The 23,908-nt window shown below is 53.6% G+C and overlaps 1 protein-coding gene across 1 annotated transcript; it reads left to right on the top strand.

Moving 5' to 3' along the window:
• Positions 1–11,507: 11,507 nt before the first annotated feature.
• LOC146421951 (olfactory receptor 14J1-like) lies at positions 11,508–12,440 on the top strand. Its single transcript, XM_085046924.1, has one exon. It carries the CDS (start codon positions 11,508–11,510, stop codon positions 12,438–12,440), a length of 933 nt encoding a protein of 310 aa, XP_084903050.1.
• The last annotated feature ends 11,468 nt before the right edge of the window (positions 12,441–23,908 follow it).

The following is a 23,908-nucleotide window of genomic DNA, read 5'->3' on the forward strand; positions in this document are numbered from 1 at the left end:
TGCTGCTGAATTTTCTTTCTCCAGAGGCTTCTTCAGCCTTCAGCTCCTCAGTTCTGCAATTCATTCTTTGAGGGCTCATTAACATTTCAAAACACCCTAATAAGCCAAGCCCCTGGGAATCATTTATGACTTCAATTGTTTTGAGGTTAATTACGTGAATTCCAGAAGTCTATTCAAAGTGAATGTATTACATTAAAAAGGGATACGAGATATTTTTTTTCCTCTTTATTAATTTGCTCTTTATACAATGATATAAGAAACCTCCAATTGGTATTGATCCCCAGCACCTCCTAATGCATTCTGATCAGATCTGAACATCAAGACCCTTTATGGGTGATGTGTAATCAGACTTTGTCTCTAACCCCCATCTCACCATTTCCCTCCTCCAAGCCCTGGGACTCAGAGCAGCCTTGTGCAAATCTTAGCTTCCTCCACTCCAGGCTGCACCTGCAGTTTTCAGCTCCTTGGCACAAACTCCCAGCTGCTTTCCTTGGAGAAGGAGCTGCCTGAGACACAGAGGGATGTTCATTTGTTGTCAGCAAACAGTAGCAAGGGAATGCAGAGCTCCATAAAAGACAGAAGTCCAGCCCAAGGAGTGCTGGGCAATGGAGTCACATCCAGGGGTGTCCCCAGGGCTCAGGATTGGGGCCACTTCAGTTAAATCTCTTTATTGCTGATCTGGATGAAGCACCGAGGGCACCCTCAGTCAGTTGCCAGGTGCCCCCAAGCTGGGTGGGAGTGTGGCTGTGCTGGAGGGCAGGAAGCTCTGCAGAGGGATCTGGACAGGCTGCAGCCATGGGCCCAGGACAATTGGATGAGGTTCAGCAAGGCCAAGGGCAGCATCCTGCCCTGGGGTCACAACCACACCAAATCCCTGGCCGTGCCCTGGCCCTGATCCCCACAGCCTGTCCTGTTTGCTTCATCCCTCCATTGCCAGGGACTTTGTGGGACAAGGGAGCTCTGCTCTGGGGATGGAGGGAGGTGCAAGTGCAACCACTGGAGTGGGAACCACAAGTGATCAGGTTTGTGTCCTTTGGGGTATGGAACTGGTGAGACTAAGAGGCACAGAAAGTTTGTCTGCATGGCCAAGAAACAGAAGTTGAACATGACTCATTTTAATAACCATCACAGCTCTTCCCTCAGCTCTGTGCAACATCCCAGCAGCATCTGACATGTCCACCAGTCACAAGGGATTTCTATACAAAATCAGTTTTAGACAAAGATGATGCTGTCATAGATATAAACAGAGTTAAGTTGTATCATGATGCTGTGCCTGGACTGGGGGTAAAACAGCTCAGACAATGACCTATTTGCAAAGCTGTCAATGGTGGATGGAGAAGGGAGGTCAGGTTGCTTTTGGTGTTGAGAAAATGCTGAAACCAGTCTGACTCATTTGATTTCCTCCAGTCCTGTCCTGGCTGAACCTCCCCTCTTTCTCTTCCACCCATTGTCTTTTGTCTCCCACCAGCACCCTGGTGAAGAGCCTGGCTCTGTGCTCTCCATCACCTCCTCGCTGGCACTGCCAGGCTGGGATGAGGAGCCCCTCAGCCTTCCCTTCTCTGGGCTGGACAAGCCCAGCTCCCTCAGCCTCTCCTCACAGCCAAAGGGCTCCAGGCACACCTTGGAGGCTCTTCACTGACCCTGCTGCAGCTGCCAGTCATCTTTCCTGCCCTGGGGAACACAAACCAGGCCACAGTGACCAGGATAATGCACATCCTTGATGTCCTGGTCACACAGCCATGGCCCCCTTGTCCCCATGTCAGGCTCTGGGGTCGATCCTGTGGAACATCCTTTGGGAAAGGTTGTGACTCCAGGTGGCCTGGGAGGACCCCAAGGGACAGGAGACCCCACTCTGCATGAATAGCATTGGAATTCTCAGGAGGAAACTGTGAGGGGGAGTGGGGGTGAAGTGACCAAGTCAGTGACCTCACAGAGCCACCCTGTGATGTCACACAGCCCCCTGTGATGTCACAGCCTGCTCTGTGATGTCACAGCCCAGTCTCTATTTCACACAGCTCGTCTCTGATGTCACAACCCACTCTGTGATGCCACACAGCCACCCTGTGATGTTGCTGCTGGCTCTGTGATGTCATAAAGTTGCTCTGTGATGTCATAAAGCTGCTCTGTGATGTCACACATCTGCTATGTGATGTCACATCCTGATGTGTGATATCACAGAGATGGCCTATGATGTCATAGCTGCTCGATGACATCACACAACCCACTGTGTGATGTCACAGTCCACCCTGTGACCCCACACAACCCATTCAGTGATGTCACACAGCCTCCCCATGACATCAGAGCCACTCTGTGACCTCAAAGCTCCTCTCTGCAATGTCCCCCAGTGTCACCTTTGGGACAGAGGCACAGGACAGAGGCCTCCAAGCACATTTGGGCTCCTCTGCCTGCAGCCCCCAGTGCCCAGAGGTGCTCAGCAGCTCCCACAGGCTGCAGAACCTCCATGCCACCCCTGAGAGCCACAAGTGTCTGTCCTTGTCCCAGCAAACCTGGCACCACTTGGAATCCTGGCCAGAGCATAGCTGTGGAGTGACCACTGGGCTCAGCAGGGCAAGGACCCCCCGGGAGCCCCCAAACCCCTCCTGCCCCATGGGTGACTGCAGGAGCTCCAGGGCTGTGCCTGTCCCCATGGCACTGTCACAAGGCTTGGCAGGTTTTCCCATCTCCTGCTGTGCCAGGACACCTGAGGCACCCCAAGACCCCTGGCCTGTGCTCGTGTCATCCTCATGTTCCAGTGCCCATGTGAGTCACATCCTGCCTTGGGCTCTGGTTTCCTGCTGCTTCCCTGGCTCTGTCCCTGGGCATGTCCCCCCCAGGGGACACAGTGACCCCATCTGGGCATCCTGGGGTGCCCTGTGTCCACTGTGGGATGGCCACGAGCAGCTCCAGGTGAGCCAGGTAAGAGGATCCACATCCCCCAGGCACTGGTGGGTGCTGGAGGACCTCGTGCCCAAAGCAAGGACCCTGAGCCATTGTTGGGATTCAGAGCTCACAGCCAGGACCCCCTGTTGAGAACAAGCACAGAACCCCAAGCCCAGAACCAGGACCTCCAGGGAACAGATGCTGCAGAGGGTGTTGGATCAAGTTCCTGTGACCCCAGAATATTGGGATTAGTGCAGCTAATCTCTGCACAAGAGAGCTCTTCATCCACTTTCTCTCTTTTCCTCCCTCTGGCCATGCAGGGAGCTCATGACTTCAGTGTTTGACTTGTGTGTGCAAAGAGCAAATCTGGGCAGAATTGGGGCAGGGAGGGTTTGGGGGCATCTTGAGATCTGTGCTGGGCACAGAATGAGTTTTCCATTGGTCTGAGACTGTCTGCCATGAATAGTGAACTTTATATACAGTGGAGGAATTACTTTTGCCATTTATGGAGTTTTGCCTTCCTTTGGGGTTTTTTGGGTTTTTTTGGGTTTTTTTCTGACCAGAAATGAACATCCCTCTGTGTCTCGGGCAGCTCCTTCTCCAAGGAAAGCAGCTGGGAGTTTGTGCCAAGGAGCTGAAAGCTGCAGGTGCAGCCTGGAGTGGAGGAAGCTGAGATTTGCACAAGGCTGCTCTGAGTCCCAGGGGTTGGATGAGGGAAATGGTGGGGTGGGGGTTAGGGACAGAGTCTGATTGATTGTCAGCCATAAAGGGTCTTGATGTTTATATTTATTCAGACTGCATTAGGAGATGCTGGGGATCAATATCAGATGGAGATTGCTGATAAAAATGTATGAACAGGAAAAGAAAACCTAAACAGGACCAAGAGTCTGTCTTCATTGTTTTTAAATATAGTGTATTTCCTTTGAATACACTTCTGGAGTTGGTCTAATTAACCACAAAACAATTGAAGACATAAATGATTCCCAGAGGGTTGCCTTCTTAGGATGTTTTCAAATATTAAGGAGCCTGAACTGAAGAGCTGAAGACAGAACAAGCCTCTGGAGTAGTAAAATTCCTCAGGGAGCCTCCAAGTTGCTGAGGATGCATCCTCATCAGAGCAGGAATGAACAGCAATGGGCACAGCTTTCTGTCTGCCCCAGCTTTGGGATGAGCCCTGGGCCTGGAGCAGGAACAGCTCCTGATGGCCACAAGGCCAGGGCTGTTGTGCTGATGTGGGCAGATGGGATGGCAGGAGGGGCTGCAGAGCTCTCAGCATCTCCTGGACAGGAGAGCAGGGCACACAGTGCTGCCTTTCAGTTCGTCTTAGAATTATGAGGGCGACATGATTAAAGGGATGAGATGGATTTACCTTGGTATTTTAATAGCAACCTAGGTGCACAGATCTTCCAAGGTGGAACCTGCTGAGATGCACACACCATATAATGTGTATAAAATTTTTATAGACTTTTCAAATTAGCCTATCATTCCAGAATTCCCCAATAGGAAAATTAACAAAAGAAGTAATATCCCCCTATTCTAAAGAAACCCACCAGTATGAGGCTAGGGCGCCGTTTATTAAATATGTTCTAGAGAGTTTTTGATGGCATAGGGCTCTCTGGCCTTTTACTATAAATATTTAGGCTTTCTGCCTTGCAGAACCTTAAATCTGAGGAAGAATATCAGACTCCAAAAATTACAAGTATGTAGGTTAAGCGGATAGAGGATACAGAAAGTATGGAAGAGGTATAAAAATATATAAAAGGGTATATGAAAAATAAAAGGCAAAAATCATCAGGCATCAAGAGGGAGCCTCCTTTTCCTTTGGCCAAGCACGTTCCCCCATGGCTGGGGCTGAGTCCTCTGGCAGCTCCAGCTGCTGCTGTGCCCTTCAGAGGGGCTGAGGCCGTGGGGCCACTGCCCAGAGCAGCCTGGCCTGAGCAGGGCTGTGGGGCCAGAGGCGGCTGGGCTGTGCTGGGGAGAGGCCCTTGGTGCTGCAGAGAGCTCAGGGCAGCTGGCAGAGCTTGGAGGGAGCTGGGCTGGGCTGAGAGAAGCTGCCAGAGAAACCATCAGTGTCCATCTCAGCCTGTGTGAGTGTGCAGGGGCAGGACTGAGCCCAGGGCTTGTGGGGCAGAGCCAGGGCCTGGGGAAGGCATGGAAAACAGGCAAGTGGCCGAGAGAGGAGGCTGCTCTGTGCCCTTGGTGGCACGGACAGAGCAGGGAGGGAGCCCAGGACATTTGTCAGCCCAGCCTCTGTCCCCGGCCGTTGCCAGCCCTGGCTGCTCAGCCCAGGTTTGGGGGTGAGTTTGGCTGTGCCCCAGCTCCATCCTGCTGCGGGGCTCAGGGCCTGTTCCTGGCAATGGCCAGCCCTGCCCGGCCTCTCTGCTGGCCCCGAGCCCGGCAGAGCCTGGGGCAGGGCTGGCTGGGAAGGCCCACAGGTGCCATGGGCTGTGCAGGAGCTTGGAGAGGCTGCCCAGCAGGGAGGCCATGGGGGCACAGAGCCCCAGGGGCTGCTGTGGGCACCACGGCACAGGGGCTGTTCCCACCCGGAATGCTCCTGGCCTGGGCTGGGCTGCACAGGGGGCTGTGGCACCATGGCTGGGGCAGCGGGGCACAAAGGGGCCACAGAGCTGCTGCCTGGGGTTACAGCAAGGCCAGCAGCAGACAAGGAATTGCTGGGCATTGCCTGTGCTGGGCAGGGCTGAGTGTGGGAAAGGCAGAGCTCAGCTGGCCTTGGTGGCTGCAGGAAAAGTGCAGAGCCAAAAGAGCCTCCATGGCTGTGCTGGAGACCGAGGCTGGAGGAGGGAAATGCAGAGCTGCTGTGGGATGGGGAGGGGGATTGAGTTCCAGCAGACACCGATGTGGGGCTGAGGGACTCAAGGGCTCCTTGGCCTGAGTCTGTCCTGGAAAGGTCTCTCAGGCCTCTGTGCTCAGGAAAGCTCCAAGGGAATTCCCACGGGGCTCGGCCCTGCCCGGCACGGCTGATGTCCCCCGAGCTCCACACTGCTCCGGACTGGTGCTGCCAGTGCCGCTCGGGGTGAGGCTGCTTTGGGGACACCCAGGGCACAGCAAGGCTGCTTTGGGGACACCCAGGGCACAGCAAGGCTGCTTTGGGGCTGTGGGCACTGCCCAGCACTGGGGATGGGGCAAGTGGGGATAGCTGGGGCTGTACTGGTGGCACTGGTGGTGCTGGGAGCACCCCAGGGTGCTGGGTGAGGAGCTGTGGGGTGAGCAGAGGATGGGGTAGATGGGAATGAGGAGAAGGGGGGGGTAAAAGATGGAGTGGGACCCCCCAAACCGAGTAGGAGGTGAGTGGGACCCTGCAAAAATCAGTGTTTAGCAAATGCAATAAAAGCCACTATGAATCAAGAGGGATGGTGAGTTACAAACAGAAACTATATAATAGTTTTACCTCCCGTAACGAGGAAGATATTACCAGATGAAAAATCATCTTCACCTGGGGAGCTCACACATTTCTTATTCTTCAGAAACCACTGGCCCATGGATCTGCACAATGCCCATTGTGGAAGAAGGAGAACTCCAGTTGCTGCAGTTGAACAGCTCCAGTTTTGGCAATTTTTACCAGTTCACCAGGCATTCAGGTGTGACTTTGGGGTCACCAACCACCAGGGACCCCCAAAGTGACTCCCAAGGGCAGAAAAATGCATGTGTAAATGGGAGGGAAATGAAGTTTATGATTTTTGAGAAATTATTATCCTATGTATGTTATTTCTGGGACAATCAATGAATATGTATGTAAAATACAGTCTGTCAACAGGAACTTTCCTGCACTCAGCATGCATGGTATTTCAGATGAGATATCCCTTTGTGCATCTGGCCGAATCAAGAATGCTGCTTCCAAATGCTACATTGGTGTTAAGGAGTTTCTGTTATTGTTATTGATTTTTTAGTAACAGTGTCAAAATGGCCCCTTGGTTCCATGATGCCCCTAGCGTCACAATGGTCACCTTGGTTCCATGGGCCCTGTAGTGTCACAATGATCTCCTTGGCTTCACAGTGTCACAACTGGACTCCTGGCGACATGAGACCCCAGCTGTCACAACGGATTCTAGTTTCCAAAAGGTCTTGCTGTGTCACAATATTCTCCTCAGTTCAGTCAGGCCCCACTGTGTCCCAATGGTATCCTTGGTTCCAAAGTGTCAAAATGGTCCCTTGGTTCCATGAAGCCCTGCAGTGCCACACTGGCCCTTGGCTATACAAGGCCTCACAGTGTCACAATGATCCCCTTGCTTCCACAAGGCCCTGAAGTGTCAGAACTGATTCTGTTGGTTCCATGGCACTCTGCAGTGCCACAATGGTCTCCTTCATTCCATAAGGCCCCACAGTGTCACAGTGGATTCCATTGTTCCATGAGTGTCACAATGGCCTTTTGGCTTCACGGGCCTCCGTAGTGCCACAATGATTTCCTTGATTCCATGAGGCTCTACAGCATTACAATGGACTGCTTGGCTCCACATTATCCCAGTGGATCATTGGTTCCATGGGGTACCTACAAGTCACAATGGATTCCTTGTTTCCATCAACCCCCACAGTGTCACAGTGGCCCCTTAGTTCCATGACACCCTACACTGTCACAATGGCTCCTTGGTTCCATGGGACCCAACAGTGCCACAATGCACCACTTGGTTCCATTGGCCTCCACAGTGACACAGTGGTTCCTTGATTCTGTGAAGCTGTGCAGTGTCACAATGCTCTCCTTGGTTTCATGAGGCTGTGCAGTGTCAAAATGGCCCCATTGGTTCTATGAGGCCCCAGAGTGTCACAGCGGTCTCCTTGGTTTCCATGGTGCCACACAGTGCCACAATTGTCCCTTGGCCCAACATGGCCCCATAGTGTCACAATGGTTCCTTGCTTCCATGAGGTCTGGTAGTGTCACAATGGACTCCTTGGTTCCATGGGGCTGCAAAGTGTCACAATGGTCCTTTTGTTCAATGAGGCTTCAGTGTCACAATAGTATCCATGATTCCATGAGTCCCTGCAGTGTCACAATAGTTTCCATTGGTTCCATTGAGCCCCACAGTGTCACAATGGCTCTTTGGTTCTGCAAGGCCTCAGAGTGTAAAAATGGCCTCCGTGGTTTCATGAGTACCTGCTGTGTCACAATGGACCCTTGGTTCCATGATGCCCTGTAGTGTCACAAAGGTCTCCTTGGTTCTGCAGTATAAGAATGCTGCCTTGGTCCCTTGGAGCCTCACAGTGTCACTATTGTGCCCTTGGTTCCATGAGGCCCAGCAGTATCAGATTGGCCCCTTTGTTCCATGGAGAACCACAGTGTCACTATGGTCCCCTTGGTTCCACGGGGCTCCCCAGTGTAACAATGGACCCTTGGTTCCATGAGGTTCCTCAGTGTCACAATGGTCTCCTTGTATGCTCAGTGTCACCATGGATCCTTTGTTCCATGAGGTTCTATAGTGTAACATGGTCACCTTAATTCCATGAGGTTCCACACTGTCACAGTAGAGTCCTTGGTTCTGTGAGGCCCTGATGTGTCCCAATGGACCCATGGTTCCAGGAGGTTCCATAGTGTCACCATGGTCTCCTTGGATCTGCAGTATAACAATGGACCATTGGTTCCATGCAGCCCTGATGTGTTACAATGGCTTTTTGGTTCCATGCAGCCCCACAGTTTCACAATGGACCCTTGGTTCCATGATGCTTTTTTCTGTCACAATGTACTATTTTTTTTGTTCCATAAAGTTTCTCAGTGTCATAAAGGTCTCCTTGGATCTGCAGTGTCACAATGGACAGTTGGTTCCATGGAGCCAATTGTCACACATTGTCACAATGGTCTCTTTGGTTCCATGAGATTCCATAGTGTCACAGTGGACTCCTTGGTTCTGTGTGGCCCTGCTGTCACCATATCTCTGAAATATCAGAATGAGACTCCTTAACATAATTTGGTGTTAAAAAGAGCATCATTTATTCAGATCTGAGGTCCCATGGTGGAATAACTCCTAACCTTACATGGAGTCATGATTCTACAAGTGTGTTGTTTATCTACAGTGCCTACATGTGTATTACAATTTACCCATTACCATAAAACCCATCCCAAGTTCCCAGATCCAGTCCTTATTTTTTCTATCACTGCACTCTTTAGCCAGATGTTTTCTTTTTCTCTTCCAACCATCCTCGCTGGGAAAGCAGACCTTGCATGCTTTGCTTCCCTGCTATAAGTTCACAGGCACAGTAAAAATAGAATTAACCCTTCTGGTATCAAGCCCAAGGCTCTGTGTGCCAAGGCAGAGGCAGGCAGGACGCAGAGCTGTCAGCAAAGGAAGGGCCAGCGAGGTGGGGCAGCCGGGGGATGACGACAGCCTGCAGGGACAGAGGCGCAGGGCATGGACAGCGTAGGACAGCCTGGGCTGGAGAGGGCAGAGGGATGTGCAGGAGCTGCAAGGCCCTGACAGAGCCAACTTGTGCAGCACTTTGGCCATGGCTGCTGTCCCTGGCCCTGAGGCCATGAGGAGGACACAAGTGACCCTTGCAGCCCTGGGGCCTCATTGCCTCCTTGTCCCTGCCCAGCAGCCTGGCAGGGGCTGCCCCATGGTCCTGCCCTTGGCATTGCACATCCCCACATGCCAGTGCCCCGGGAAGAGCCCTGAGCACTGAGGGAGGGACAGGATCTGCCATGCCAGGGGCTGGGGCTCAGGCCTTGGCCCTTTGCATTCCTGAAGCACATCCAGGTTTGCTCAGCATCAGAGACACCTTTGCCTTGTTTGTCCCCAGCTGTCATCACTGCCTCCAGAGTTCTGCTCTAATTGAAACCTGGAGACACTTTTTCAGTTGTGTCCCTCAGTGGGACACATTGAAACTTTGAGATACTTGGAAGTTTGAATCTGACTTTGAGTTCTTGAGAAGTTTTTTGAACACTCTCTCAGGGACTGAGTCTCATGGAAACAACATGAAAGCCCTGAGAGGCTCATTAAAGTCCTTGTGCTGTTGCTGTGCTGCTGAGCTGGGCTGGGCTCCTGGCACAGAGCGAACTCCTGGCTACCAAGATGAGCTTCAAAAAGACATTTCTCCTGAGGAGCAGTTTCTCTCCCAGCCCAGCAGGGCTGAGGGTGCTGCCTGCAGCTACCTGAGAGGAGGGAAGCAGACAGAGGATTAAAGCAACTGGAAGGACAGTTCTGAGCTTATTCATGGAGAAATTTGCACAACCTCTGACACAGTAAGTCTCTGGCTGCAGGGATCTCCTAAAGCTGACACATGACAGCACTGATATGACTGTAAGGATGGCTCTGCTGGTGTTTCTGGTTTGGGGGAGGATGTGCTGCAGAGCGGGGCTGCCCTGGGCACCGTCAGAGGGACAGGGCAGGACAGCTCCTGCTGCCAGGGATGGCTGCAGGCTGGGAAGGTGGGGGTGCAGCCAGGGGTGCCCAGGGCTGTCCTGCAGAGCAGCTCCTGCAGCCCTGAGGGCTCCAGCAGCCCGGGCAGGGGATCTGCCAGCTGCCCTGAGCAGCAGAGCTCTTGTGTCCCCTGGCAGCCAGCACAGCCCTCAGCCCGGGGGCTCGGGGCCCTCAGTCCCCTCCTGGGCCGGCAGAGCAGCACCAGAGATGAAGGGCATCTCTCCTGCCATTGCCCATTCCCTGCTGACCAGGGCCTGAGGGCGACTGTCCTGCACTGCTGCTGCCTGCGAGGGGCTGTGCAGGGCTGGGCAGGGAAAGGCTTTTCCTCAGGGCTCGGCTGTCTCTCTCCTTGCCTTGCTCAGCTGCTCCTGGCATTGCTGACAGGCTCTCTGGCAATGGCAGTTGCAGCTGCAGGGTCAGGCGCAGCCCTTGGGGCTCCTCCTGTGCAGGGTGAGCACAGCAATGAGGTGTCCCAGCTCCCTCTGCCCTGGGCAGCTCTGGGCAGGGCAGGCTGGCAGGCTGGCAATGAAATGACTCTCCTCAAGCAGTTCCATGGCCAGGACCCTTGGTGTGTCCTCGGGGTGTCCATCCAAGCTGTGAGCTGCCTTCCAGGGGACACTGGGGGACAGGAGTGTCCTTGGCCAGCAGTGGGGCTGAGACTCTGAGAAAGGCTGAGCCATTTGGCTCTGCTGTGAGTCCCTCTGCTCTCAGCTGTGTCAGGGTGATTTTCAGGGGAACACAGTGACTGCCCGTGATCTCAGAAAGGGCAGCTGGGAACAGATGGAGCACCAGAGCAGCTCCCCTCACCCTTCACTGAGTTACAGCCAATCCTCTTGCCTTGCACAGTTCTCTCTGTTCTCCCTGAGCACAGCAGGAAATCCTCTCAAACTGCCTTTGGCTGTCACTGTTCCTTAGCCCTGGGACAGGAGATGCTGCCAAGCTCCTCTGCCTTAGGGGCAGTTTGGTCTGATGAAGTGCAACCCAGGACTGGTCCCTGTCCCCCATTCCCATGACCCCACTGCTGCAGAGCAGAGCTGAATCCTCGGTGTCCATGGGCAGAGCCACTGCTTGTCACAGCAACAGGGCCAGATCCCAGCAGAGCTCCAGGCATGGGTCTGGAGGAAGAACTCTGAGAAAAGGAAAATTGGGTGGCAGAGTGGGGCAGGGCTGGCAGAAAGGGCTTGGACATTGCTCAGGATAGTCTTCTCTGACTTTTCACTGTCCTTTCCTCCATGAACAGGTTCCAATGCCTAGTGGATGAAAATGTCCAACAGCAGCTCCATCAGCCACTTCCTCCTCCTGCCATTCGCAGACACACGGCAGCTGCAGCTCCTGCACTTCTGCCTCTTCCTGGGCATCTCCCTGGCTGCCCTCCTGGCCAACAGCCTCATCATCAGCGCCGTAGCCTGGAACCACCGCCTGCACACCCCCATGTTCTTCTTCCTGCTCAACCTGGCCCTCACTGACCTGGGCTCCATCTGCACCACTGTCCCCAAAGCCATGCGCAATTCCCTTTGGAACACCAGGGACATCTCCTACTCAGGATGTGCTGCACAGGTCTTTTTCTTTTACTTCATGATGTCAGCAGAGTATTTCCTCCTCACCGTCCTGTGCTATGACCGCTATGTGTCCATCTGCAAACCCCTGCACTATGGGACCCTCCTGGGCAGCAGAGCTTGTGCCCACATGGCAGCAGCTGCCTGGGCCAGTGCCTTTCTCAATGCTCTGCTGCACACAGCCAATACATTTTCCCTGCCCCTGTGCCATGGCAATGCCCTGGGCCAGTTCTTCTGTGAAATCCCACACATCCTCAAGCTCTCCTGCTCACACTCCAAACTCAGGGAAGTTGGGCTTCTTGTGGTTAGTGTCTGTTTATCATTTGGCTGGTTTGTGTTCATTGTTTTCTCCTATGTGCAGATCTTCAGGGCTGTGCTGAGGATCCCCTCTGAGCAGGGACGGCACAAAGCCTTTTCCACATGCCTCCCTCACCTGGCTGTGGTCTCCCTGTTCCTCAGCACTGCCATTTTTGCCAACCTGAAGCCTCCCTCCATCTCCTTTCCATCCCTGGATCTAGCAGTGTCAGTTCTGTACTCAGTGGTGCCTCCAGTACTGAACCCTCTCATCTACAGCCTGAGGAACCAGGAGCTCAAGGCTGCAGTGTGGAGGCTGATGAGTGGACGTTTTCAGAATCATTAAATTGGTTGCCAATTTCTGTAAATCACTTGTTATATGAGTCATGTTTGATACTTCTTGATGGTTTCCTTGTGTTCTTTTTCTCCTTTGTTTTAGATTTTTAACATCGACAAATAAATATCAATGTTTGTGCCATTTCTCATTTTGTCTCTCTCCATCATTCCCATGGCCAAAGACTGTATCAATGAGGGGTTGTGCTCTCAGTGGCTTTAATCAAACCAAAGGATCTTCTGGCCAAGTTTTCACCAGAGATCCCCTTTTGTTCCCTTCTGTGGAGCTGCAGCAGCAATGTCTGTGTGCAGAGCTGGGGCAGATCAGGGGTGGCACAGCAGCTGTGCCAAGGAGCAGCAGCACTTGGTGTTGCCAGTGCTGCTCCCGTGCCACTGCCCCGCTGCCCTGCTGGCCCTCGTGTTGCTGTAGGGCCTGAGTGCTCTCGGGGTCGCTGCCAGTGCTGGGGGTGGCAGTGCCGGGGCTGCAGCAGGGACAGGCCATGGGCACTGCTGGGGCACAGCTGACGCCTCAGGGCAGGGCCTGGGGGCTCGAGGCTCCTTGCCCAGGCTCTCTCCAGAACACGCCCAGGCCAATGCTGAGCAGAGAAAACCCCCGTGAGCAGCTGCAGGGTGGCCGTGGGCAGGCTGGGGGCAAACAGCATGGCTGGGGCTCTGCAAGGTCCCTGGGGGAGCCGGGAAGGAGCAGCAGAGCAGGGGCTGATCCATCCCCACTGCGCTGGACAGCCCAGGGCAGCGTCCCAGAGCGTCCTCATGGAGCTGCCAACAACATCCCCCCTTGGCAGCCCTGGCCTCTCCCCCAGCTCCCAGAGCTGCTTGATCCTTCCAGGCAGAGACACGGCAGCACTGGCTCAGGAGCCCTGTTTGCATTGCACACAGCAGGCGTGAGCACCCCATGGGGTTGGTGTGGGGAGATCAACCTGAGTGAGCACAAACACCATCAGCCCTGGGGGCCAGCAAGGGCTGGGGATGGGAGGGAAACCACTCAGCTTTGTTGTGACCTCTGAAGTCAGCCAGAAAGTTTGTTCCCATGAGCTGTGGGTTTCCTGTCCCACTGCAGATGTTGTTGCTCAGAGCCAGGGCTGCCTGGCAGCCACCCCCAAACAGCCCTGAGCATTTCCTTTGCTTCACCTTTGGTTTCTTCCCTCTTTCCCATTCCACAGTTCTTCCTCTTGCCCATCCCTGTCCCCTCCCCATCAAACAGCCCATCCCTGTTTGCCCTTTCCCCTCTCTGGCCCCACTCCCCATTTCAGTTCCTGACTTGGCACCATGGGAACATCCCTTGGTGAGCAGGATCATCCTACAAGTGCTTCATGAATTGTCTGCAGGGTCCTGCAGTGCCTCGTGCTGTTCCCTTGCCAGAGGCAGCACAGGCCAGGGGGCACATCTGGACTGCTGTGTGTGGCTGTGAGGCTCCCTGTTGTGGGGCAGTGAGGAGGAGCTGGAGAGGCTCTGCAGGACTGACAGGATGGGCTTTGGGGCCTGTGGGGAGAAGCTGAGGGCCATGGGCTGCTGGACCTTCTGAAGAGGAGGCCCAGGGCTCATCCTGCAACTGCTTCAAGGGTGCTTTCAGAGAATGACACGCTCAGTGAGGTTGGAAAAGACCTTTGAGATCATCAAGTCCAACCTGTGACCTAACAGCACCTTGTCTGCCCTGAGCCTCCTCTTCTCCAGGATAAACAACCCCAGCTCCAAACTCAGCCACTCCTCACAGCACTTGTGTTCCAGACCCTTCCCCAGCCTTGTTGCCCTTCTCTGGACACACTCCAGCCCCTCAATGTCCTTCCTAAACTGGGGCCCAGAACTGGACACAGCACTCGAGGTGAGGCCTCACCAGTGCCGAGTACAGGGGAAGAATCACTGCCCTGCTCCTGCTGGCCACACCATTCCTGATCCAGGCCAGCTGCCATTGGCCTCCTTGGCCACCTGGGCACACTGCTGGCTCATGTCCAGCCTGATGTCCATCAGTGTCCCCAGGTCTCTTTTTCATCCTGGCCACTGTCCAGCCACTCTCTCCCCAGCCTGTAGCACTGCAGGGGTTGTTGTGGCCAAAGTGCAGGACCTGGCACTTGGTCTTGTTAAACCTCCCATTGTTGGATTTGGCCCCTGGATCCAGCCTGTCCAGGTCCCTCTGCAGAGCCCTCCTACCTTCCAGCAGATGCACTGAGTTGGTTTCACCCAGCTGAGTTGGTTTCACCACAGTTCCATGAGGCCCTAGAGTTTCACAATGGTTTCCATGATTCCATGAGTCTCCATAGCATTCTGATGGCTCCTTGGTTCCCCAAAGCCCTGCAGTGTCACAATGCCTCCTTGGTTCTATGAGGTCTCACAGGTCAGCAATGATCTCCTTGGTTCCACAGTGCCCAAATGGCCTCTTGGTTCCACAAGGCGCCATGGTTCCAAAATTGTATTCTTCATTCCACGAGTCCACACAATGTAACAACCGCCCCTCGGTTGTGGCTAGCACAGGCTTTTCCCATGAGAATTCTTCTTGTGTTTTATAAATAAAGATAAAGTTTGGATTTTATTGGAACAGTGTCCCAGAACTTGGACGGTGCAAGCCTGGTCAATCAGGCCTGGGGGAAGGCTTCTGACCAACCAATCTGGGTGACTTTTGAAAACTCTATATATATGATGAAATCAAAACAATAAAGGTCATTCCTTCTTGCCACTGAGAACTGGTGCCTTCATTACTCTGCTAGCTGCTCAACAGCGCCCCTCGGTTATACAAGATCCTGCAGTGTCACAATGCTCTCTGTGCCTCCACAAGGCTCCGCTTAGTAACACTTGGCCCTTGGTTCCATGGGGCCCTGCAGTGTCACAATAGCCCCATCGTTAAACAAGGCCACACAGTGTCACAATGGTCTTCCTTACTCCATTTAGCCCCACAGTGTCACAGTGGCTTCTTGCTTCCAAGAGTCCTCAGAGTTGCACAATGGCCCTTTGGTTCAGCAAGGCCCCACAGTGTCACAGTGGCCTCCGTGGTTCCACGAGGACTCAAAATGTCACAATGGCCCCTTGGCTCTATGATGCCATGCAATACACGGTGTCACTTTGGTCCTCTTAGTTCCACAAGGCCCCACAGTGTCACAATGGCCTCTTGCTTCCCTGGGGCCTTGCAGTGTCACAATTATCACAGAATCACAGAATCATCCAGGTTGGAGAAGACCATTGAGATCATCAAGTCCAACATTTGAACCAACACCACCTTGTCAGCCAAACCATGGCACCAAGTGCCACATTCAGTCTTAAACACCTCCAGGGACAGTGACTCCACCATCTCCCTGGGCAGCCCAATCCAATGCCCAATCACTCTTTCTGTGTAGAACCTCTTCCTAATGTCCAGCCTAAATCTCCCCTGGCACAGTTTAAGGCTGTCCCCTCTTGTCCTCTCACTGTTTGCCCAGGAAAAGACACTGACATCCATCTGGCTGGGTGCAAATGTAGACCTTCTGGAGGGCAGGAGGGCTCTGCAGAGGGACCTGGACAGGCTGGATCCAGGGGCCAAATCCAACAATGGGAGGTTTAACAAGACCAAGTGCCAGGTCCTGCACTTTGGCCACAACAACCCCTGCAGCACTACAGGCTGGGGACAGAGTGGCTGGACAGTGGCCAGGCAGAAAGAGACCTGGGGGCACTGATGGACAGCAGGCTGGACATGAGCCAGCAGTGTGCCCAGGTGGCCAAGGAGGCCAATGGCACCTGGCCTAGATCAGGAATGGTGTGGCCAGCAGGAGCAGGGCAGTGATTCTTCCCCTGTACTCGGCACTGGTGAGGCCTCAGCTCGAGTGCTGTGTCCAGTTCTGGGCCCCCAGTTTAGGAAGGACATTGAGGGGCTGGAGTGTGTCCAGAGAAGGGCAACAAGGCTGGGGAAGGGTCTGGAACACAAGTGCTGTGAGGAGTGGCTGAGTTTGGAGCTGGGGTTGTTTATCCTGGAGAAGAGGAGGCTCAGGGGAGAGCCTCCTCTCCCCAACTCCCTGACAGGAGTTGTAGAGCCACTCTCTACAACTCCCTGACAGGAGGCTGCAGCCAGGTGGGGGTTGGGCTCTTCTCCTGGGAAACAGTCAGAGGACAAGTGGACACAGACTTTAGCTGCACTAGGAAAGATTTAGGCTGGACATTAGGCAAGAATTCTTCACAGAGAGAGTGATTGGGCGTTGCAATGGACTGCCCAGGGAGGTGGTGGAGTCAGTGTCCCTGGAGGTGTTTAAGGAAAGACTGGATGTGGCACTTTGACATTGCGGCGAGAGGGAACTCACGGCAGTCTCAATATGAGATATAGAGCAAGCTCCATTTTATTTTACCAAACGAGAAACTTATATACTGTTACAGATGTTACTAATTATAGTTACACACGTATTCGCAGTTTGTTCTCACACAATCAGGGTTCTCTCCTGCATTCTTTGTTAATCACAAATTCACTCCCGTACATTCCTTACACTCCCGTACATTCCTTACAGCTGCATCTTCTTGATATTTTCTCACTAAGCGATCTCAGGGAAGCAAGCTATTGCAGCTTGTTAGGATTTTTACTGAGGCCTGAGTATGCTGAGGCTTTGTTCAGGTTTATTTAGTTAACATAAGTTTTGCTGGAAAATTTGTTTTCCAACAGCACTCAGTGCCATGGTCTGGGTGACAAGGTGGTGTTGGGTCAAAGGTTGGACTTGATGATCTCCAAGGTCTTCTCCAACCTGGTTGATTCTGTGATTCTGTGATAATTGTGACACTGCAGGGCCCCAGGGAAGCAAGGGGCCATTGTCACACTGTGGGATAAAACAGAACCAAGGACCCATTGTGACACTGTGGTGCTCCATGGAACCAAGAGGCCATTGTGACACTACAGAACCAAGGAGACAATTACTGCCCTGCAAGACCTCATGGATCCAAGGTGCCATTGTGACACTGCAGGGCCCAAGGAACCAAGGGGCCATTGTGACACTATAGAGCCTCATGGAATCATGGAGACCACTGTGACACTCTAAGGCCTCATGGAGAAGGGTGCAGCCAGGTGGAGATTGGGCTCTGTTCCCAGGGAACAGGGGACAGAGGAAATGAAATGTCTTAAGCTGTGCTATATGAAATCTAGGATGGACATTAGGATGAAGTTCTTCACAGAAAGAGTGATTGGGCATTGGAAGGTGCTTCTCAGGGTGGTGGTGGAGTCACTGTCCCTGGAGCTGTTTAAGGAAAGACTGCATGTGGCACTTAAAGCCACAATCTGGTGACAAGGTGGTGTTAGGTCACAGGTTGCACTTGATGGTCTCAAAGGTCTTTTCCAATCTGGTTAATCCTGTGATTCTGTGATTGTGTCCCTGAGACAGCTGGAGCTGCCTGAGGAGCCCTGAGGCAACTCTCTGCTGCTGTCCTGGGCAGCAGGGCTGGCCCTGGGGCTGCAGGAGCTGCCCAAGCTGAGCATCTCCTGGGCATTCTGGACCCAGAGTCACTGTCCCTGACCTCCAGTGCCTCCAGTTCCTGCTGCAGGGCCAGACAGGGCTGGGCTGCTCTGCAGGGCTGCAGATGGGACATGGATTTCAGTGCTGGGAGATGGAGAGAAGGAGCAGATTCCAGCAAGGCTGTGCCTGGGACAGCTTGGGAGCCACAGGAGCTTCAGCAGGGTGTGGGAAGAAGGCAGGAGTTGGGAATCCCACAGGAATTGGCCATTCCTCAGCCAAACACAGCTTTTTGTCTGAAGCATCAACAAGGGAGGACAGAGGGGCATGAGGAAATCTTTGGGAGCTCCCAGGGTCAGAGGGAGGTAGGAAATGGGGCAGTGGGTAAAGTCTGCAAGGGAAGCAGCACAGGCCTAGGCCAGGGGAGGAGAGCTGCACTGGGGTGACCAAAGGCCTTGGTGGGGCTGGGACCACCCCCTGCCAGCAGCAATGACATTTGTGTCCCCTGGCTGTGGCTGCTGTCCCTGCCACTGAGGCCCATGAGAAGACACCAGTTCCTTGCAGCCCCAGGGCTTGTGGCCTCCTCCCCCAGCCCACAGAGCTTTGCAGGGCTCCTGCTGCTCTCCTGCCCTCACCATCCCACACCCCACATCCCACTGCTCCAGGAGAGCCACGAGCATCCTGTGAGGCCACCGATCCCCATTGCCAGGGCATGGGGTCAGGCCTTGGCTGTCCTGCTTGGCCAAGCCCAGGCAGGGCTTTCACAGCCACATTGCAGAGTCCATTTCCCACCTGGAGCTGCTGGTGCCTCTGAGTTCTGCTTCCCCAGCCCCAGGGATGCTCTCCTTGGCTGCTCATTGCCCCCATGGTCTCTTGGCAGGGATGGGCTCAGTGGGGGCTGCTGACATCCTCAGCAACTTGGATGTTGCTGCTGAATTTTCCTTCTCCAGAGGCTTGTTCAGCCTTCAGCTCTTCACTTCTGGAATTCAGTGCCAAAGGCTCATTAACATTTCAAAACACCCTAACGAGACAAGCCCCTGGGAATCATTTAGGTTTTCAATTGTTTTATGGTTAATTATACGGGTTTCAGAAGTCTTTTGACAGTGAGTGTGTTAACGTAGGGTTAAAATGTTTCTAAAATCGGGATAGTTAAAAATAGGCTTTGGGAACAGGGATAGGTAAGAACTGCATGTATGAGCTCAGGGTGACATGAACATGAAGATTGTTTAGAAAATATCAGGGATTGTTTCAGCTAAATCATCCGGATTCACACCTGCAAAATAAATCAGAAATTATGCGGGAGGAGGGGGGCTTAAAGTCATGCTTGGGGGAAAATAATGGAACAATATTAAGTTGATGATTAACATATGATCATACCACTGTTACGTAAGGGGAAAGTATCAAATGTATTCGCTTCAGATCAATGTCGAAGTCAGATTTGGGTCTCACCCCTGTCTTCCCGAGCTTAAATAAAAGGGACCTGCACATAACCTTCGTGATTATGTGTTATCCATGCTAACAAGTACACTGTATTTAAAACAATGCAGAGAGAATTATTTTGTCCTGTTCAGTTTTCTTTTCCTGTTCATCAATTGATAACAGCAAGCTCCAATTGATATTGATCCCTAGCATCTCCTAATGCAGTCTGAATAGATATGAAAATCAATACCTTTATGGCTGACAATCAATCAGACTCATTCCCTAACCCCCTCCCCACCATTTCCCTCATCCAAGCCCTGGGACTCAGAGCAGCCTTGTGCAAATCTCAGCTTCCTCCACTCCAGGCTGCACCTGCAGCTTCCAGCTCCTTGGCACAAACTGCCAGCTGCTTTCCTTGGAGAAGGAGCTGCCTGAGACACAGAGGGATGTTCATTTATTGTCAGCACACTGAACCAAAGGAAGGCACAGCTCCATTAAAAAAAAAAGTCTGCTATGTATTAAATCCACTTTCCACAGCAGACAGTCTCATACCAAGAGGGAGGTGCAAGTGCAACCACTGGAGTGAGAACCACAAGTGATCAGGTTTGTGTCCTTTGGGGTCAGGAACTGGTGAGACTCTGGGGCCCAGAAAGGTTACCCTTCATGGCCAGCAGACAAAACTTGAACAGGACACATTTTAATAACCATCACAGCTCTTCCCTCAGCTCTGTGTGATGTCCCAGTAGCCTCCAATGAGTCCACCATGCACAAGGGATTTCTGCAGAAAATAAATTTTAGGCAAAGATGATGCTGTGATAGTTATAAACACATTTAAGATGTTGTATCAGGATGCTCTGTCTGGACTGGGGGTAAAACAGCTCAAACAATGCTTCATTTGCAAAGCTGTCCATGGTGGATGTTTTGGAAAAACACAAAGCAGCCTGACTCATTCTAGCTCCTCCTTCCTGGCTGAACCTCTCCTCCTTCACCTTCCACCCATTGTCTTTTGTCTCCCACCAGCACCCTGGTGAAGAGCCTGGCTCTGTGTTCTCCATCACCTCCTCGCTGGCACTGCCAGGCTGGGATGAGGAGCCCCTCAGCCTTCCCTTCTCTGGGCTGGACAAGCCCAGCTCCCTCAGCCTCTCCTCACAGCCAAAGGGCTCCAGCCCCACCTTGGAGGCTCTTCACTGACCCTGCTGCAGCTGCCAGACATCTTTCCTGCCCTGGGGAACACAAACCAGGCCACAGTGACCTGGAGAATCCACTTCCTTGATGTCCTTCCTGGTCACACAGCCCCCTTGTCCCTGTGTCAGGCTCTGGGGTGCATTCATGGAACATCCTCTGGGGAAGGCTGCAGCACTGGGTGAAAAGGTGCCCAGAGGGACAGGGGACCCCACTGTACATGAGTAACAGGAAGGTATTCTCTAAGGGAGGGAAGCTGTGAGGGAGGGCCTGGGCTGGAGGGCCCAACCCAGTGAAGCTCCACAGCCCTCTGTGATGTCAAAGCTTGCTCTGTGATGTCACTCTGCCCTCCTCTATGATGTGAGTCTGCTCTGTGATGTCACAGCCTGCTTTGTAACATCACAGCCCACCCTGTGCTGTCACAGCTGGCTCTGTTATGTCACACCACCATCCTGTGATGTCACAGTCTACCCTGTGATGCCACACAGCTGTCCTGTGATGTCACAGCCTGCTCTGTGATGTCACACAGTCCCCTCTATTATGCCATAGCTGCATGATGACACACATAACCCACTCTGTGATGTTTTAGTCCACTCTGTGACCTCACACAACCCATCCTGTGATGTCACACAGCCCCTTTCTTGCATCATAGCTGCTCTGTGGCTCTGTGACACAGCCACAGAGGTGACTCTATCACACAGTCCCCCCAGGACATCACAAAGCCACTCCATAATGTCATAGCTGTTCTGTTACCTCACATCATTCTCTCTGGAATGTCCCCTGGTGTCACTTTGGGGCAGGGCAAGTAGGCAGCCTGTGCCAGTAGGTGCATTTGGGCTCCTCTGTCTGCAGCCCCCAGTGCCCAGAGGTGCCCAGCAGCTCCTACAGGCTGCAGAACATCCATGCCACCCCAGAGAGCCACAAGTGTCTGTCCTCATCCTGGAGGATCTGGCACTGCTTGGAATCCTGGCCAGAGCTTAGTTGTGCAGTGACCGCAGGGCTCAGCAGGGCAGGGACCTCCTGGGAGCCCCCAAACCCCTCCTGCCCCACGGGTGCCCACAGCAGCCCCAGGGCTGTGCCTGTCTCCATGGCACTATCCCCATGGCACTGTCCCATGGCACTGTCCCCGAGGGTGCCAGGGCTGTGTTTCCCTCTCAGGGACAGGGCCCTGTGAGGTCCCAGCCACCCCAAACCCCCGGGGGTGCAAGGGAGGTCTCACCTGGATGCAGAGTCTCAGCAGGGAACTGTCTAAGGCCTGGAGGCTGTGGAACAGCAGGGACAGTCTTGGGACACCCCTGGTCACCTCCAGCTTGGTCACAGAGAACTCGGGGCTGCCAAGGGCAGGGATGGCCCTGGTCACCCTCAGGGACACAATGGTCACCCCCTTTGCCCACCCCCTTTGCCCACCCCTCACCACAGTGTCCCCAAGCCCTGCAGGTCCCACGGTGCCCAGGGGGTGGGATGGGGACCTGCCCCTCCCGGGGTGATTCTGTCACCTCCCTTCCCCTGTCACCTCTGGCTCGGGGCTGCTCAGGGGTCCTGGCACCCCCTGATGGCCCCGTGGCACTGGTTTGCCACGTCCCCCAGGAGCCGGGAGAGGTCACCTCCCTGCAGAAGGAGTGCTGGGCATCCTCCCTCAGCCGGGAGTGGCCATGGAGGAGAGCCAGGAAGGAACGAGCCTCCTGCAGTGTGGGGAACTCCCCGTCCTGTGCCAGGCGGGGGAACAGCCCCATGTCCCCCGAGTCCCCATCTCACCTGCACCCAGCTGTCTGCCCTGGGGAGGGTGACAACCTGGTTCTCCTCTGGGCTGCTCTCCCAGCTCGCTGTTTGCTTGGTGCTGATGGTGGCAATGTTGGGAAAGTCACACAAGTGCTGGCGCTTCAGTGGGGAAACTGCCGGGTTGACACCACTGTCACCCATGTCCCCACACCATGGGACCCCCACAACAGGCACCACCAGCACCCCGGAGCCACTGGGGTGCAGGAGGCAGAGGTGGCTGGTGGGGTATTCCCCAGGATGTCAGGATGCCCCCATGGGTGTCACTCTGTTCTCATGGGTGCCAAGATGTCCAATGGCTGCCAGGCTGTTCCCAGTGGATGCCAGGCTGTCCCATCTGGGCATCCTGGGGTGCCCTGTGCCCACTGTGGGATGGCCACGAGCAGCTCCAGGTGAGCCAGGTAAGAGGATCCACATCCCCCAGGCACTGGTGGGTGCTGGAGGACCTCGTGCCCAAAGCAAGGACCCTGAGCCATTGTTGGGATTCAGAGCTCACAGCCAGGACCCCCTGTTGAGAACAAGCACAGAACCCCAAGCCCAGAACCAGGACCCCCAGGGAACAGATGCTGCAGAGGGTGTTGGATCAAGTTCCTGTGACCCCAGAATATTGGGATTAGTGCAGCTGTAGCTCTGCCCAAGAGAGCTCTTCATCCACTTTCTCTCTTTTCCTCCCTCTGGCCATGCAGGGAGCTCATGACTTCAGTGTGTGACTCGTGTGTGCAAAGAGCAAATCTGGGCAGAATTGGGGCAGGGAGGGTTTGGGGGATTTTGGGATCTGTGCTGGGTACAGAACATGTTTTCCATGGGTCTGAGACTGTCTGCTGTGGAAAGTGGATTTAATATACAGCAGAAGAATGACATTTGCATTTTATGGAGCTGTGCCTTCCTTTGGTTCAGTTTGCTGCCAATAAATGAACATCCCTCTGTGTCTCAGGCAGCTCCTTCTCCAAGGAAAGCAGCTGGGAGTTTGTGCCAAGGAGCTGAAAGCTGCAGGTGCAGCCTGGAGTGGAGGAAGCTGAGATTTGCACAAGGCTGCTCTGAGTCCCAGGGGCTGGATGAGGGAAATGGTGGGGAGGGGGTTAGGGACAGAGTCTGATTGATTGTCAGCCATAAAGGGTCTTGATGTTCATATCTATTCAGAACTGCATTAGGAGGTGCTCTGGATCAATATCAATGGGAACTTGTTGATACCAACCTATAAACAGGAAAACTAAAAAGGGCAAATCAATTTGCTCTGCATTGCCTTTAAATATAGGGTATTCACTTTGAATACACTTCTGAAATCTCTACAATTAACCACAGAAGAACCGAAGACTTAATTAAATAATTCCCAGAGCCTTGTCTTGTTAGGGTATTTTGAAATGTTAATGAAATGTCATTTTGAAATGTTAATGAGCCTTTCTCACTGAATTCCTGAATGGAAGAGCTGAAGGCTGAACAAGCCTCTGGAGTAGTAAAATTCCTCAGGGAGTCTCCAAGTTGCTGAGGATGCATCCTTATCAGAGCAGGAATGAACAGCAATGGGCACAGCTTTCTGGCTGCCCCAGCTTTGGGATGAGCCCTGGGCCTGGAGCAGGAACAGCTCCTGATGGCCACAAGGCCAGGGCTGTTGTGCTGATGTGGGCAGATGGGATGGCAGGAGGGGCTGCAGAGCTCTCAGCATCTCCTGGACAGGAGAGCAGGGCACACAGGGAGC

Source organism: Lichenostomus cassidix, unplaced genomic scaffold (genome assembly GCF_008360975.1).
Source record: "Lichenostomus cassidix isolate B80296 unplaced genomic scaffold, HeHo_3.0 HiC_scaffold_46, whole genome shotgun sequence".
NCBI classification, from domain to species: domain Eukaryota; kingdom Metazoa; phylum Chordata; class Aves; order Passeriformes; family Meliphagidae; genus Lichenostomus; species Lichenostomus cassidix.

Coding starts and splice junctions, on each gene's coding strand:
- LOC146421951 (XM_085046924.1), top strand. CDS start 11,508: ATGTCCAACAGCAGCTCCATCAGCCACTTCCTCCTCCTGCCATTCGCA.